Below are 16,387 nucleotides of genomic sequence, written 5' to 3' on the forward strand. Positions count from 1 at the left end.
TTTCCTCAGAATAGATAATGGAGCTGGATCCTGGAGGGTTTGGATGTTTGGATTTTCATGTTCCCCTTCCCACAAGTCAACTTCCTTTTACATGTTGAGTAGTAAGATGTATTTTGTTTCAGCCTAATTACTCAGAGTGTAAACACAGCAGTAGATTGTATCTCCTGTATCAGGAAAGGAAGGCAGTAAGATTTCTTGTTATGAAGCTTCATTTGATTCTACACTGAGATTTTTAAATTGAAAACTAATTTTGTATTTTTCACTTTTTTTAAGGTGCTGGAAACCCAAATTGCAAAGTTGCAATTGTAATGGGCAAAACCAAAAACTCCTCAGCATCCAGGTAAGGATTCCTGAGAGACTCAAGGAGTTACCTAAAACTTGTTCCCTGGAGGAGTCACTGCTTGAGAAAACTTTATTGAGTGAAATGCCATTAATTGCCTTGATCAGTTGGATGTGCTCGTGAATTAGAGAGGAGTTTAAACCTCTACATGTGTCTGATGCTGCCCAAGCTCCTGTTTTGCCATCAGCTGGTGATGACTGAAACCTCCCAACCTTTCTACTGTTATCATCTTGCATTGGCATGCTTTCCACCCCCATCCATTGCACCAGCTCTAGTGTTTGTGCAGCTGTGTGATGAATTGGATAGGAAATTTTGAGGGGGATTCAACTAACTTTGTCTTGGTCACATTACTTTTAGTCTGCATCGGTTGTTTAACCAACAACTATCTCTGGTTTACAGTTTATTTTGTAAGTGTAGTATATAAAGCAGTTAAGGTAGAATTGCTTGTTTAAATAATAAATCCAAAACTTTTCAGAGCTTCCCTGAACAGGATGGTTATAAGTGGCACACCGGAGACCTGAATTTATCTACTAACTTTTTCACAAAGTAATCTGTAGGTATAGAAAGTTAAGTTTGTACCATGAGATGTTGGTTATGTGAAGTTGTGTAAGCAGAGAGCATTGCAGATCTTTAATCAGACTTACTCATTCCACTCTTGTATGTGTAAACATAATACTTACCTCTTCTTCTTTAAAATAAACATGTTGTTCAACTTATTACCAAACTAAAATTGCCTTTTGCAAAAACTTACACAAGTGATGAATTAAATGCTCCATGGTTGGTTCTATTAAAATCACATGGCGTTTAATGCAAAAGAATTGGAACATTTATATCTCTGAGTTGGATTTTAGCCCAAATCCCATGGATTATCTGAAGTTTTTGGCTTTGGCTAGGTTCCACTGAGAAGCAAACAGTAAGTTGCCTACAGCACACAGGATGGTTTGCCCGGTGGCTGTACAGGTGGTGGCATCTGTTGAGCTCTTGGAAGCTGAAGAGAAGTTCTTGGAGGGGATAACGTGACACTCCACTTGCTAGAACTGGAGGCTGAATTCAGGGACCTAGGGCATCACCTCCAGTTCTGGGTGACTAATAACTGACCTTAAATATTCATAAGGAATGTAAACATGGGGATTTTTTCCCCTAAACTATAGGCAAGCCAAGATGATGATTCTGATAATGTTGTTTTGAGGACAAAACAGAAAGGCAGGGCTAGGAGAATTGACTGGGTGATACAGAAGTATGTGCACAGAAGGTCCAGCAGTAGGAGTTTGGTGCATTATGTGCCAGTAATATATTTTCACTTGTTGACTGGTGGTTCAAGGAGTGTTGAAGCCCCACTGTGTGTGGGCAGGATGGTGCAGGTGTTACAGGTAAACCTCAGCACTGGCTTTATGCGAGTGCTAAACTGAGGATAGAAGATAAAAAAAACAGAGGAAGGGGACAGAAGGCAGACTCAGAGTTAAATGTAAGAGGTGTATTTTGTCTTGATCAGGTACAAGCAGCACAGTATGGTTATTGTTCCCATGGACACTCCAGGGCTGAAGCTGATAAGACCCCTCTCGGTGTTTGGCTATCTGGGTAGGTGATCATATTTATCAGATATATGTGTGTTAATTTGTTAGCAGTCTCAGAAGCTGCTGTAATGTTAATAAATATTGTATATGAAATAAATCAGTAAAATGCATATATAGAAAAAGGGTTGGAAGGAATTGAAGGCTATGTTTTTATCCTCCTTTGTTTTACTCTGCTGTTGTGTTTTCTGTCCCTGTAGATGAGATCCATGGAGGACATTTTGAGATACACTTCAATGATGTGCGAGTGCCTGTCTCCAACATAATCCTGGGTGAGTTTCAGCACTTACTCATTTCTAATACATATAGCAATGAACCAAGCTTTATGAAACAGTGGTTTATTTAATGAATCATCAGAAGTAATTGTAAACAGCTATGGTCAGTTGAGCCAGGGTCTCAAATACGTGTAAGAGGGAGCCCAATATTCCTTTAGCAGCCTATCCGCTGCTTGAACGTACCTTGTTTAGAGCAGGAGGAAGCAGGGCAACTGTGGCTGTCATTCAAATATCACTGCCCTGAAGTAGAGCAAAGCAAAATCTGTCAGTGGCCTTCTTTTCCCAAAACCAGTTCTCATAGACTTCACAGACTTTGTGAAAGAATGTCCTACTGTACTCTATGGCCAGTTCTTAGCAGTAGTGAAAAAAAGAAAGAATAAGCAGCACTGTGACCCTTTGCAGGGAGAACTCTGTTCTACTTCTCTTACTTAATATAAATCCTGATTTCTTCTATTTCCTCTCTGCTTCTTTTATTTTGCTCAAAGAGCTTTCGCTCTTGAGTAGCCCTGGAAACCTTGAAGTCTTCCCTCACATACTCATTCCAAATCTTATAGATGTATTTTTCCATGGAAGATTAACAAAATTTAATTTCAATCAGCTAAATCAAACCTTCTCAAAAACCATCTTGGAGTGTGCTTTGTGATGTAAGTATTATTAATAGTGTGTCAATATAGATCTGATTGGAGTAAACAAGCAAGAGTTCTGCAAAATAAACTTTTAAGCAGCTCGCCTTTACCTCTGGTGCTATGAGCACACTTCTGCTTGGAGCCATGGATCATTTCAAGAGAGAGTCATGGAGTCTTCATATGCCTGTTTTTCTTTCCAACCAGGTGAGGGCAGGGGGTTTGAGATAGCTCAAGGTCGGCTCGGGCCAGGCCGGATTCACCACTGCATGAGGTCCCTCGGTGCAGCTGAAACTGCTTTAGAGATAATGTGCCAGCGCTCTGCACAGAGGGAGACTTTCGGGAAGAAGCTGTATCAGCACGTAAGCATGTTCCCTGTCTCAATTCACATGCTCCAGGCAGTGACCTTTGTTTTGCCCACACACAACCTTCTGATTCTGGTAAGGGACACAGAAGTAGATGTGCCCTAACCTTGAATTCCTACTCATAAGGCTTCGGATGGCAAAGGAAAAAATCACATCGCAAGGCTGCCATTTTTGGCTATAACCTATGGGATCTTTTCTTCTTTTTTTCCTTTGCAATGAATTGGATATCCTTTCCTGGATTTGAATACAGATTTTGTCACTGCATGGTTTTCTCTGCTTTCACTGATCTATTTGGACAGGTATTTTTTCAGGTATACAGCTTATGTTTCTATAGTTACAGTATAAATTCACCATTTTTATGTATACAGTTTGTCACCTGAATGTTTCCATTCACAATCACTGGAAACACTCAGGGGTCTAAATCTGACTGAAAATTTTATTTCTTCAGTCAATTATTTGTAGTTACTTATGAAAGTAAAGGCCAAACTAAGGTCATGTTGCGATTTTTGCTCTTATTTTGCTCTGGAATTGAAATACTGTTTCATGAGCAACTGCTTGCTAAAATAATAAAAATATGACAATCTGCCTTCCGTAGGAGGAACCATCAGCATTTGGTAGTTGGCCTCTCACATTTCAAGTGTTCCTCAGTTTTCCCAGCAGCTGGGATGACTTTATTGGAAAAAACAAGTAAAAGCAATGGAAAAAGGAAACTGTATTAATGTCTGGCACAGAGTATAGCAAATTGTTTGTACAGATCCAGAAGGAACAACCTCACATATCTGTTTTCCAGTCACGTCCTTGCCAAACTTCCATTCACCAGCATAACCTAGAATTATTCAGAGCTGCATGAGGCCCATTCTGTTTTCTCAGAAGTTTGTTACATTAACAAGGATGTTTGATGAAGCCACAGGCATGATGTGGAGGCAGCTGCAGGGCTTGAGGATAACTAAGGAAAAGGTGAGGTTGGCAGCTGCTCTGAGTAACAGGCTGCCAGTCACCACCACCCCTGGGGCAGTCAGACCCTGGGAGCTGCAGGCAGAAGAGCATGTGTGAACATGCCCACCCTGATTCTGACCATCTTTGTTGGCACAAGCTAAGCTGAGCCTCCAGCCTTCGCACTGAAGCAAGTGCTCTACATTTGCTTGTATGTCCTGTGCCTGCCAAGGCTACAAATCCAGAGCCCCGGGAGAAGTGTGTCCCTGAGGCTGCCTTAGGCTCCAAACAGCTTTTGCACTGACAAGCATCACACATTTTTTCTACAGTGGTATGTTAGCTGCAGGGGGAAATTAGCCAAGAGGAGCCGGGAAGGGCTGCCAAGACTGTTAACTTCGTATTGGATCAAGAGAGCTTCTAATTTATCATCAGGCAGATGCAGCAGGCACCACCCTGCAGGTGTTCTGGCTCTGTCTGTCACACACCACCACCACCAGTTTAAGCAAAGTAGAAGGAATTCCTTTCCCCTTTCTCCCCACTGTTTTATACTGGGGCTTGTTACAGGGCGAGGGGGCTGTGAGTGCAGTTAGTGGGTAAAGCAGAGAGTAAAAACCAGGCTTTGAAGGACTTCAGGAAAACGGCCAGCATGCAGTGTGTCTGACCAGGACTTCAAAAGTGTGCCAGAATCTGCAGGTTTTCCCCTTTAATTCTTTCCTGCCAGGAAAAGAATTGCTCTATCTTGAGTATTTTTAGTGTTTTCTTTATTATTTTTCACATTAGATGACGTGCATCAAACTACCTTAAATTTGCACACGAGTGTCTCTAAGTTGACAGAGCCAAAGGAGCAGATGCACTTTAGGGTGTGCTCAGAGGTATTAACTGATGTTCCCCTTGCTGGCTTTGGTTTCTGCAGGAAGTTGTTGCCCACTGGATTGCCGAATGCCGCCTCAGCATAGAACAGGCTCGTCTGCTCACACTGAAAACAGCCAGGAAGATTGACATGGTGGGCAACAGAAAAGCGAGAAAAGAGGTGAATTTCTTCTTTTTTTTGCAGCTAGTACATGGGAGATGCAAAATCTGTGCATTCAACTGGTTGAAAGACAAACTAAAACATATTGTTAAACATTATTATTCTAATTGTAGAGTATGACTTCATGTTGAAAACAGAGAGCCTTAAGATATGCTTTTAATTGTCAGAGGATTGCGGAGTGAGCTCAGAAACTTCAAGATGAATCTGTTCAAGCACTGCTTGCTTGTTTCAACACAGTAGGATAGTTTGGGGTGACTGGAAACAGTTTTACCATACCCAGGGAATAGGAACAGCAGAGCCCTTATCCAAGCCTGAGAGGAAGGAATGTACTGTGAGATACTAATCTTCAGTAGAGCTGTTAGGTAAATATTCTCACTTGCTTATGAAAGTACTACTGATATTGTGAGTTCTCTTCTAATTACAGGTAGCCATGACCAAAGTGGTTGTTCCACGAGCTGTGCTTAAAGTGATTGACTGTGCAGTTCAAGTGTGCGGTGGAGCTGGAGTTTCTCAGGATTTTCCTTTGGCTTTTATGTGAGTAAAGGGAGACTTACCTGTAGATTCTAAGTATTCCCTCTAAGATCATTTTATAACACCAGTACATGCTGTTTCACTTCAGGTAGCTTGAAATAATAGTCCATATACCTTTAAGCTATAAAACTTAAACCAATTGTTTTTAGAGTTCAATTTTAGTGCAATTACCCTTACCAGAAAACCGCAGAACCTGGCACTTGATCTAAAATAGTTCTTATCAGCAGCAAAGAGGATCTGCGTTTAAAGATTAATCTTGTCCCTTATGGCCTTCGGGAGAAGCAAAACTTCTGAATTCCCAGCCCGCCCATCTCAATCTTGCCAGGAAGATTTTGTGGCAGTATCTCCTGTGTGATAGCGCTTTTCCAAGAAACCAGTGTCAGAACGATTCTGTAGTAAAACCAGTGCTGAAAGCTCCCACTGTCAGACCCTCTGGCTGCTGTGGCAGGGTCAGAAACCTGCCCCTAATTCAGCTCTCCCAACACAGGTTTGCTTATATCCGGACCTTGCGCCTGGCAGATGGGCCTGATGAAGTTCATCTCTCAACAATTGCAAGGTGGGAACTGCTTGACCAGTCCAAGAAGCTCACTGCAAAAATCTAATGGCAGCATAGAGCCTTCTCAAACGGAATGGAATAGAAAATTTAGGAAAGGGGTTTTTTCCAGTTGTTTAAGGTAAAATTGAATGAATACAAAAACTCGAAGCAATTCTTCTCTCCCTCTTACAATCATTACACTTGAGAATCATGGGCTTGCTTTTAAGAATTAGCAGAATGGTATCTAAATAACAACTTACCTGGGTTCTTTGTAACACTAAATAAAATCTGTTTTCTAATAGGCCTAAACTGCTTTCTTTGTTCTGAGCGAAAGCCCTTTATCCTTTCATTGTAGGCAAAGCAGTTCTGAGTCAGAAGTCTCACACAGTTTAGTTTACTGCAAGCTAGGCTGAACTTTTAGTTTTTGATTAAATGACAAACATTGGAAAAAGGAAAGAAAGGCATTACCTTCAAAGTTCAGCTGTACTCCAACCCTTTCTCCTCTCCAGTTCCTGCTCTCAGCTGCTCTTCTAGTCCTAAGGCTACATTCAGTCCTTCCCCCAGCTCCCCCTCAAGTGAAGCTCAGGGCAGCACAGGAGACTGGGGTCAGCGTGTAGCTAGGTCAGTTTGTCTGCTACTCCTTGCTTCTTACTCCTTTGCTGCGTTTCTCCAAATGGATCTCCTCACACTTTTTCTTATTGGTGTTCCTTTTGTCTTCCCTTGCATCTTTACTTCTGTCTCCGTTAGTGCACCCTCACAAGCCTCCTGTCTCCTGGTCCAAGCTACTCCCACCCTTAAATATGTCTAAGCACAGGTAGCACCTTCCTTCTCCAAGGAGCTGAAGTTTTAGCTGGCACCAGCAGTGACAGACATGGGGCAGTTTATGGCCTCCTCTGCTACCAAAACAGGCTCTGCCATTTATGCCCAGTACACCTTTATGAAGTTCTCAAAGGTCATAGTTCCTCAGCTCTGCTCCTCTAATAATCCTCTTTGACATTAGTTACTTACAAGAGAACTTGCCCCTGCAAGAACAGAACCTGGCATATTGTGCTGTTGGTAGCCCTACTTCCTGTAAAGTTAGGATAATCACTTTTCAACTTATACAGGACTGATCAACATTTAACTTAAGGGTACAAGTGTTTACTGTTTGTGCGAACAAACAAGCCCCCCCTCCTGCTGGAGCTTGGAGAGAACACACTCTGCTTGGCTCAGTCTTCGGGGCGAGCCCACAGCCTGAAGGATGTCCAGCTATAGCTGTAGTAGTCAGACAGGGTGGTACACATACCTGTACGTGGAGCTGGAGGCATTCCACAAAGTTTCTTACCTCATATTGATTCATTATACTTAAAAACAAGATTATAATGTCTTTTGGGAAAACAGTAATTCTTGTTTACATTTCCATCTACCTTACTTTCCTCTTGCTTCCTGCCAAGATTGTTTCCTAGGAAGCTGAGAGTGTTACTAAGTCAGTGGCTGAAATGCACTGTATGTGGTTCAGGAGTTGTGCTCCAGGCTGTCAAAACCTGCACAATGTGTTTTTTCAATGAAGAATGTCCAGGGACCATATTTAGCCATGTTCCAATTAGGATCTCTGACCACCCTCATTTCCTGCACCTTCAAAGAACAGCTACACAAGAACAACACCTTTATCTCATTAACAAGGCTCTTAATTCCCTTTATTTTAAAATTTTATGTACATATGAATGATCTGTATAATGTACACTCAATATAGAAAGTTTTTATATACTGGATAATGTATAGAACATTTCACAATTACACTAATTTCTTACATAACATGTCAACTTTAAGGTTTTTTTGCTGAAGCTTTGTCAATTTGGTCAAGCCAGTTATACATACGAATGTCTAATGCTGTTTGATCTGAGGAAGAAGATAATAATGTTAATGATTAAGGACATGAGTGAACTGGTGCAGAGACAAAACCCTTTGCAGGTCATGTTCAATGGGAGTGATCACATCAGACTGAGAAAAGAAGGGATGCCCATTTAGTGGGGTTCGGTGAGGTCAAAGTTATTTTAGCCCAATTCCTCTAGACTGTAGCTCAACTCCAGTCATGCTAATTCATAAAATATAAAAACTAGGAAAGTTTGATTCACAGTCTTGTAAACAAATATAAAGGAACAAAATGTGCTTATGTACAACAAGAAAAAATTCTTGTGTACCCATTTCAGCTGATCCACAGAGTGCTTTCTTGTGTTACAGTGTGGTAGTTAGAATCACTGACTTTTTCCTAGAAAAAAAAAGTCATAGAAAAAAGGAATAACACTGTCATAAACACCCAGAAAGGCAGTAAGTTCACTTCAATGTACTGGAGGAAAGTGCAGTTCCTCATCACTGGCCAGTCTGCCTTTGTCTCTTTCACAAGGATTTCCAGTCCTTAACTGACATCTCCCACGTCGTTGTCTACTGGGGGTGGTACGTTGGGCATTACAGATGACGTTGTCCCTGCAGTAAGGTAACCAGCAACTCCAGGGCCTTTCGGGAAGGAAACAAATACTGGCGATTAGTTTTCATTCTACAGGCTGATTGAACAGCTTTATTCCCTCTGGTAACACATCATCTAAGTCAGACACTTACACAAGAACATTTAGGAGTTTTTGTTAAGATTCTTTGAAATCTAGGAACACTAGGAACTAAGACTTATTAGTCCACTAAGTGGAGTAGCTTGTGGAGGCCATTCTTGGACTTGCTCAGTGTTTTTTGTTCTGATGTGCCAAATAAGTTACAAAAGAACCCCAACCACTAGCAGTACCCATCTCACCTTCTGCCACGGAAGCAGCAGTAAAGAGGGGGTGGCCTTCCTTTGCTAAGGAAAGGCCCTGCCGTGGAAGTGAAGTAAGTTCAGGCATGCGTTCCACTACTGGGCTCCTCATGTATGCTTTCAGGGTTGTAAAGGTTTTTTCCAGCTGCATATTCCAAGGAAGCTCAGTGGGCTGCCCCATGAAGGAGCAGAACTGCCTAAAGCTTGTCTAGGCAGCATTTTGTGCCTTCAGTTAGGAAAAGGTAACGGCATTCTTAGAATACACAAACTATGTACTGGAGATGCAGAGCTCCTTAAAATTAGTAAATCTCCATTTTGATTACTACGGGGCAGTTAGTTTTGCACTGCAGGCAAAGCCCCTCTCCCTAAAAGCTTGGAATTAAAAATTTAGTCACATAGAAACTTTCAACAAATGCAATAAAAACTCACATTGCAGCAAGAGGTGTTTCAACAGTAACTAATGACTGTAGAATACTCCCCATCCACAGCATGTTCCTGCACCGATACAGTGATCAACTTGGTATTAGACCTCCAGCCTACACTGCCAACATTCAACATGGTGAATTCTATTGGGTCCTGTACTCTCCCCCCTTAAATCATCCTCACTGAGTTCTCACAAATTTACTATCCCTTCCTGTCCCACCCTCCTCCTCAACTACGCCCCAGAGCCAGAACATCAGAGCATGGTTTGTCTCCTTGTGAACTGTCCTACGCTACTACTGTGAGGAAGAGAGCAAAGCAAGCAGTGCCTTTGGTATTTAAAAGCGCTCTGCCTTCAGGAGGGGACCTCTCTTTGCCAGCTCACCGGTGGCACCTGCCAAAAGCCACACCCACTGTTACTAGTGCAAAAATTCCCCATAATTATCTTGTGCCTCAAACTTTTCCACTATGGAGGATTCCTAACATAGTTCAGAAGTTCAGTTCCTGTGTAGTACCAGCAAGTACCAGCCACTGCAGTTATCAGTGTTGTGCTCCTGTGTGCTCGAAGAAGGCGAGTTTATCAGTGTTTGGCACTTTGGGACCACACATTTGTCACAGCTCTATGACATGCATCTGTTGCTTGGAATGCAGCAAGTGCAGTGTGCGTTCTATGAGATGGTATCTACCTGCTTTAGAGAGCTACACAGAAGTTAGCAAGCTGCCTGACAGAGCAGATCTAAAGCCCACTTCTCAGGTGAAGGGGACTGCTGCCAGTTAGAAGGGAAGGAGAAGAGACACCTGAGGGAAGAGAAACAAGCAAGGGAAGTTTCAAGGGAAGTGCAAATAGCAAAGCAATTTGAAGCAAGACATAAGGCAGAATACAAGATAAGAGAGGTTAAAAATAAAGCTTTTAGTTTGATTTCCATCTACACTTTGCATTTGTACAGCATCTTCATTCTACATTGGCAAGCACTTAAACATTAGGCAATTTAAAAGCAGCACAGGCCTTAAGGCAATTGGAAAGCTATATTGTCCCCAGTCTCAAGCCTGACCACATCTGGTATAGTGGCAATTCTTGGCCAGTAATCACCCAGCATTTTCTTCATATTTCTGTATTTACGGTATTTATGAAATACCAAGGAAATTCAGTACCAACTGAATCAGGTGTTCAGGTATTCTTTGTCAAAGTGGCATTAAATGGTACAATAAACAGAAAACTCCTGTTCAGAACTAAAGCACAGAGTCTTTCCTGTGTGGAAAAATGCATCAAGTGTTGTAATATACCTACTCTCAAACTCTAAGCATCTGCTTCTAGACCATGTAATTCTGGACCTGAAAGGCTCTTGCTTCATTTTCTTAAAATACATGTTAGTATCTTGCAAGAAAAACTTTGGTCATCTGATTTATACCTCACTAGTTCAGTTATGCTCAAAAGCTTTACCAAGACTCCTATAGTGGGTTAGGTGAGAAAGTTCCATGTGGCACACGGATGTGTTCACACTGGCTTTAAGGGCCTTAAAACATCACCTGGGAGGCAAAGCTCTTAAAACCGAATGATTGTTCAGCGGATGGCTACTGAGGAGTCAGAAGTTTACATCATGTGTTGCTTTAGATAAAGTTTGCTACAATGTCATTACTTGCTATATCTGAAAATATGTGATAGGAAGTTTTGGACTGTGATACTGTGTCTATCAAGTGCTGCACAGGAGTGAAGGAAGAACCTGCTGTGATCTAACTGTTTAGGATTGTGTCTGCACCATGCCATTAACAGCAACAAGGTTCTCATCAGTTGCTGTCCTTTGTGTGTGCAGCACACACAGCTAAAATGCTCTTCTACACTGCCAGTGGCACTGAGGTAGCACCCCTGGGGTGCCATTTTGATCTTGGTGGCACCAGCAGGGGACTCACCCAGGGTGCACCACTGCTGCAGTCAAGTGTATGCCACCAGCTCCACATACACAAGCATGAGGCCATCTTGCCAGTGCACTGAGTCTGCCTGGAATACAGCCTCAAACTCCAAGCTATTAACATTCCAACTTTTCCAATACTACTACTAGCTGCCTAACACTAAGCCGTGTAATTCACATGGCCAATTAATACAGGCAGTCTAACTGATTTTGAAGACAGTTTGTTCCTCCCTCCAACCTTGGAAAACCATGTGTTCTAGGACTGAAAAAGACTGATCCTGAGAAAGCAAGAAAGCTACTGTCACATTCATTAGTTCCAATTACATCTCTGCTTTATCACCACAGAGTACTTTCAAGTCTTGCCAGTGTCCAGATTCCATTGCTCTGATATTTTAGAAGTAGGTACAGCAAAGACTACCCAGAGAAATACATTCTCAATCAACAAGAAGTTTGGCTTTTGATGAATGTTTTAAAAACTTACTGTATTTTTACAGCATTGAATGTTCAGACCATGGGATGGCACTAGATCCTGGGGATAAACAGTATTTCCAGAGTCCAGTCTGACAATTAAATAACTATTCAGTATGACTCGGCATAAACAGGAAAAAGTTGCTAACCTGTGAGGTATCCTGCTGTTTGCGTATCAGAAATGAACAAGTCGTGTTTCTGATCCTTGAAGGCACTCCACACAGAAGAACGAGACAGAATTTCATTTACCTACAGTAATTGAAAAGATTAACACAGTGAGCAAGTGACATTTGTCATGTTCTAGGCGAATAAACTCATTTTCTAAAACCAAACCATTCCAAAGGGATTACCAAAGAGCATGGCAGTAGTTCAGGCTGTGATATGGAATTCACACACATTTCCAAGGAGACTTGCTTTTCCATGTTAACTGTGCAGCTGAACACATAATGCTCAAAAAAAGTCATTTAGTAGCTTGACTTTGTCTCTCATTCCCCAGTTAAGTGACAATGAAAAGCAACCGTGCAAGCAGCCACTTGCCACGCACCTACAGCTGAGGCAGAATAGGACTTCTCCTGTACTGTAGCAAGATAGGGACAACTTGGAAGAAGGACCTATCCCCAGTTTCCCTCTGTTTCAGAAAGCTTTCAACACAAGGGTAAGTGAAAGGCACCAAGGACTTGCACAGTTACTGGGGCCAATTTTACCAGCTTGAATATACACCCATAAAGCTGCTGCAGTTGTCTATTTATTTGGGAAACAAAAAAGCAATTTACATTTATAACAAGTTCTGGAGAGTTGTCAGTAGAAGCCAGCTAGCTTATAGAACATTTCTGTACTTGGAATTTGTCTTGTTAGTGCTCTTCACATGCATTGAACCAATGACTTCTAATAAATAGAAGTAATGATAAATAATAAATAAATAAATGTAATGATTTTGTAGTTACAGGATGTGAACATTTTAGGTTGAACGATGCACATGACAGGCAAAAAATTAAACAAGTGATGTTCAGAGTTTGATCTTCAAGTGTCAAAGCCCAGATGAAGACTTATCAGTACCTACCTGTTCCCCATACTGCAGGCTGCGAGACATGGATTTCAGAGCTTTAACAATCTGAGCTTTTGTTGCAGATGGACTTTCCAGGTTCTCAAGACCAACACCTTCAAGCAGCTTCAGAAGATAAGGGACCAAATCTGCTTTCAAAGCCTGCAAACATACCCAAATGAGTTGTCTTAACATGGACTAGGAAGTTCCATATAGGTGTTTACATTACTAGCATTAGTGTGAATGAGAAGTGCCAACAGCTAACACTAATATGCTAAAGCCAAGGCTCATCCATTTTTCCTGAGCTGTATGAATACATGAGTATGTATTGAATACGAATACAAGAGAAAGCAAAGATCCTGTCCAGCAATTCTGCTCTGTCCAGGTGTAAACACAGTTGAGTTAGCTGGCATTCCTACACTACACTTTCTCAGCAGACACCAGTCAACACTACCCTACGCATTAAGCTTCAACACTCAGGTAACATCCTCGAATAGGTCTGCATTTTAGATAAAGAACTGACTTCTCCAACAAGAAAAGCACATTAGTTAAGTTCTAGGAGGCTTCCCAGATGCTATCTAAATTGAACAGTACCTCTGTTCTTCTGAACAGTTTAGATGTATCTAAATGTAAAAATACCACATTTTTACAGTCTCAGAATGCACTACTTACTTGGGCTACTAAGTCAGTTTGTTCCTTCTGAAACATTCGATTCAGTGTTTCACAGGCTACGCCAACTATATCCGATCTCTTTTTCATTCCATTCATGAGAGGGCTGATGGTCTCTAGTGATGCCATTGCTCGAACACAAAGCTATAGAGAGACAGAAACATCCAGAATACTTTATTTTGTGCCAAGATTAATGGTTACTGCAGATATGGTCAGCCAAGACCATGAATTTCTCAGTCTTTAATCTATCAATTCCCCATTAATTAGCTATAAGTCCCTGCTCATCTGTTACACAATATTTATAGTTAGAATAATGCCTTTTCAACAATACAAATAACTCCAGGTTTGCTTTTTCTCAAGCACTTAAATGATTCAGTACCTCATTGTCAGACAGTATGTGCATGACACGAATGGCACTTTTGGGAATGGCATTGTTCTTGTGATTCATAGCCTGGATTATCTTGTGAAGATGACCAAGTGGAGGAACTTGATCAGCTAGCTGAGGCTGGGCACTGAACAGGCACACAGTTGCTGTGGTAATGGTTTCTAAAGTTTCCCCCTGCAGAAAATCAAAAATCAACACAAAGGATAGCTCAGTAAAGCCTTATGTATCATCATCATAGTAACAACATTTCTCACTTACTGTGCATTGTAGATTTTTTCCCTAATGCTTTTATGTCACTTGGCTCTCAAACTATTAAAACAAGAAGTTAAGAACATGATTATCAGCTCCAGTAGTGGCAGACATTCATTAGTTCCATGAACACAGACCACATGGGAATTCCTAAGCAGTATTTCCAGCATCTAGAGAATCCAATGTCTGGCTGCAGCCTCTGCATGCATCCATGTGCTAACCTGCCTGGTGGAAGTATGATAGCATGGATGTTCAGGCTGACCACCTGAACATCTGCAGCCTGTGCAGCAGGACTCACCACACCTGGGTGTATTCCACATGCCCCTACAAACAGCTATCACATCTTTGCAATAAGGATCTCCGTTTTATTCAACATGCAAGTTAATTTCTGCCCTGCAAGCCTCACCACAAATCTGTCTAAACGCTGTTTGAGTAATGAGAAGTTAATGATATGACTAAAAACTGAATTTTAAACATTGTTCTCATTCAAACTGTAACACATTTGCTCTACCCATTACACTAATTGTTAGGTGGCAGCCTTCTGTAGGTCACGTAAGTTACACTAGAGTGGGAAGTCAGTTTTGCAGAAGGACAACAGAAGTGTCAAGAGCTGAAAACTTTTAGACATTGTAGAACAAGTGCCATTTTCTTAAGTCAGCCAGTCATGAAATAATTAAAAGATACTTAATTTGTTAAGCCTCATCTCTAGTGCAAAATAAGCCTCTAAGACATAACTTAAGCTAATTCTGGGGCTTCAGGGACTTTAAAAGCACTGACTCATGTTCAAAAGTAGCCTCAATATATCAACAATGTGCTTTTATAAAGAATCAGAAAGTAGGCGAAAAAACCCATTCATGTTGGGAAGAAAGTGTGAGAATCTAAGTTAGACACTAAAAGACTAGTAGATTAAAACTGTTAAACAAATTCAAAGAGTAGAATCAGAAAAATCATCTTACATGGGGGTTATTTTTCTCCAGTAGTTCAGTAAACTTTTCCAACAGTGCAATGAGAAATTCTCTTGGTTTCCGTAAAACCCAGGCCGGCTGGGCAATAAAAATCCTTAGGAAGACTCCCCCCACTGAAAGTTCACCTTCTGCCTCACCATACACCACAGCAAAGTCTTCAGGCAGCTGTTGAATTGCAAAGTACAAGGAGTTATTGGCGAGGGTATTTGTGAGAGTAGCAACTGTTTCTCTACATGGTCAGGGTCACTAACTAACTGTATTTTCTGAAACAGAGCTGGGCAAGACCAATAAACACTTCATTTTGAAGGAACATGAGGTAAGAAATGACATTAGAAGGAACAGTTCAGGCAGTACTACTACAGTGAACTTTTCTTTCAAAAAATGTAACTGAACCTACAATTGCATCAGTGGTAAACCCTAGTTCAAGAGAAGTGCCAACAGCAAGGCTGATGATACAACAGCCCTTTCCTTCCTTTCTTGCCCACTTCAGGGGGAGGTTTCTCACCATCACCCTAGGGAAGTTTCCAGTTCTCACCTGGATCAAAATAGCTACCCTGCATATGTTTAAAAATTGGTTTAATGTTGAACTAGAGCACTGTTGGGAGGAAGTCATGTCTGGCCTTTCACAGTTATTGGGAAATACTACAAACTGAAACACCTCACTTATTGACCCGATGCAAGCACAGTATATTTTGAGACTTGGTGACTTAAAGTTATGAACATTTACCAAGGGCAAGTTTTCTACAGCTGTGTAGTGACAGGACTTTTTCCAGCAAACCGGTATTCTTTGTTGCTGACTTTTGATGCATTTTAGAATGATTTGAATGATCTGAAAATTCAGAGTATGTTGGCAGTGGTTTTGCCAGTAAGTGTCTAATTTCAAGGTACAACTAGTAATGAAAACATCAAACCAGCTATGTTTTCAGTTACCAACAGTTACGTTCATAGCTCAGCAGTGAATTCCTGTTGGTACTTAAACAGGAGAGCCTGCCATGCATCTATTATCAGCTGGCTTATAGTCTCCCTGGACGGACTCAAAGCAGAAACAGTATACTTTTACCTTCCAGTTGGTGTCAGGGTTGTCCCTCTGAAGTTTAAAGTGCCTTTAAAGAGAAAGTAAGTTTTAACAAGCAGTAAAAGAAGCAGTTGTCTTCCCTACTTGACACCTCAGTCTCCCTCCATCATTGTGAAGCCATCCCAGCTTCTAACCCCCATTTTCTTCCCATTGCAAGCCCCTCCAATTCTTACAGCAGTGAGCAAATACCTGGATTATGCACAGACTGCTCTTGCATCACTGAGT

At 41.4% G+C, this 16,387-nt stretch overlaps 2 protein-coding genes across 3 annotated transcripts in view; one reads left to right on the forward strand and one right to left on the reverse strand.

Annotated features, from left to right (window-relative positions):
- The window catches only part of ACAD11 (acyl-CoA dehydrogenase family member 11), a 29,789-nt gene extending 23,283 nt beyond the window's left edge, over nt 1-6,506 (forward strand). Inside the window, exons 14-20 of the mRNA XM_051789139.1 lie at nt 274-340; nt 1,833-1,918; nt 2,112-2,183; nt 3,017-3,171; nt 5,021-5,137; nt 5,562-5,671; nt 6,156-6,506. Coding sequence (XP_051645099.1) covers nt 274-340; nt 1,833-1,918; nt 2,112-2,183; nt 3,017-3,171; nt 5,021-5,137; nt 5,562-5,671; nt 6,156-6,270 — 722 coding nt within the window. The 3' untranslated portion in view covers nt 6,271-6,506. The remainder of the gene's footprint in view (nt 1-273; nt 341-1,832; nt 1,919-2,111; nt 2,184-3,016; nt 3,172-5,020; nt 5,138-5,561; nt 5,672-6,155) is intronic.
- Nucleotides 6,507-7,848: 1,342 nt separating this feature from the next.
- DNAJC13 (DnaJ heat shock protein family (Hsp40) member C13) overlaps nt 7,849-16,387 on the reverse strand; it is a 56,099-nt gene continuing 47,560 nt past the window's right edge. For both annotated transcript variants that reach the window (XM_051789086.1, XM_051789084.1), the window contains exons 50-56: nt 16,148-16,190; nt 15,079-15,252; nt 13,868-14,047; nt 13,492-13,632; nt 12,838-12,981; nt 11,927-12,026; nt 7,849-8,696 (exon numbers count right to left, since the gene is read on the reverse strand). In XM_051789086.1, coding sequence (XP_051645046.1) covers nt 8,599-8,696; nt 11,927-12,026; nt 12,838-12,981; nt 13,492-13,632; nt 13,868-14,047; nt 15,079-15,252; nt 16,148-16,190 — 880 coding nt within the window. In that variant the 3' untranslated portion in view covers nt 7,849-8,598. The remainder of the gene's footprint in view (nt 8,697-11,926; nt 12,027-12,837; nt 12,982-13,491; nt 13,633-13,867; nt 14,048-15,078; nt 15,253-16,147; nt 16,191-16,387) is intronic.

The sequence above is a fragment of the Manacus candei genome, unplaced genomic scaffold (genome assembly GCF_025592945.1).
Source record: "Manacus candei isolate 608988 ecotype Guabito, Panama unplaced genomic scaffold, ASM2559294v1 h1tg000026l, whole genome shotgun sequence".
Lineage (NCBI taxonomy): Eukaryota > Metazoa > Chordata > Aves > Passeriformes > Pipridae > Manacus > Manacus candei.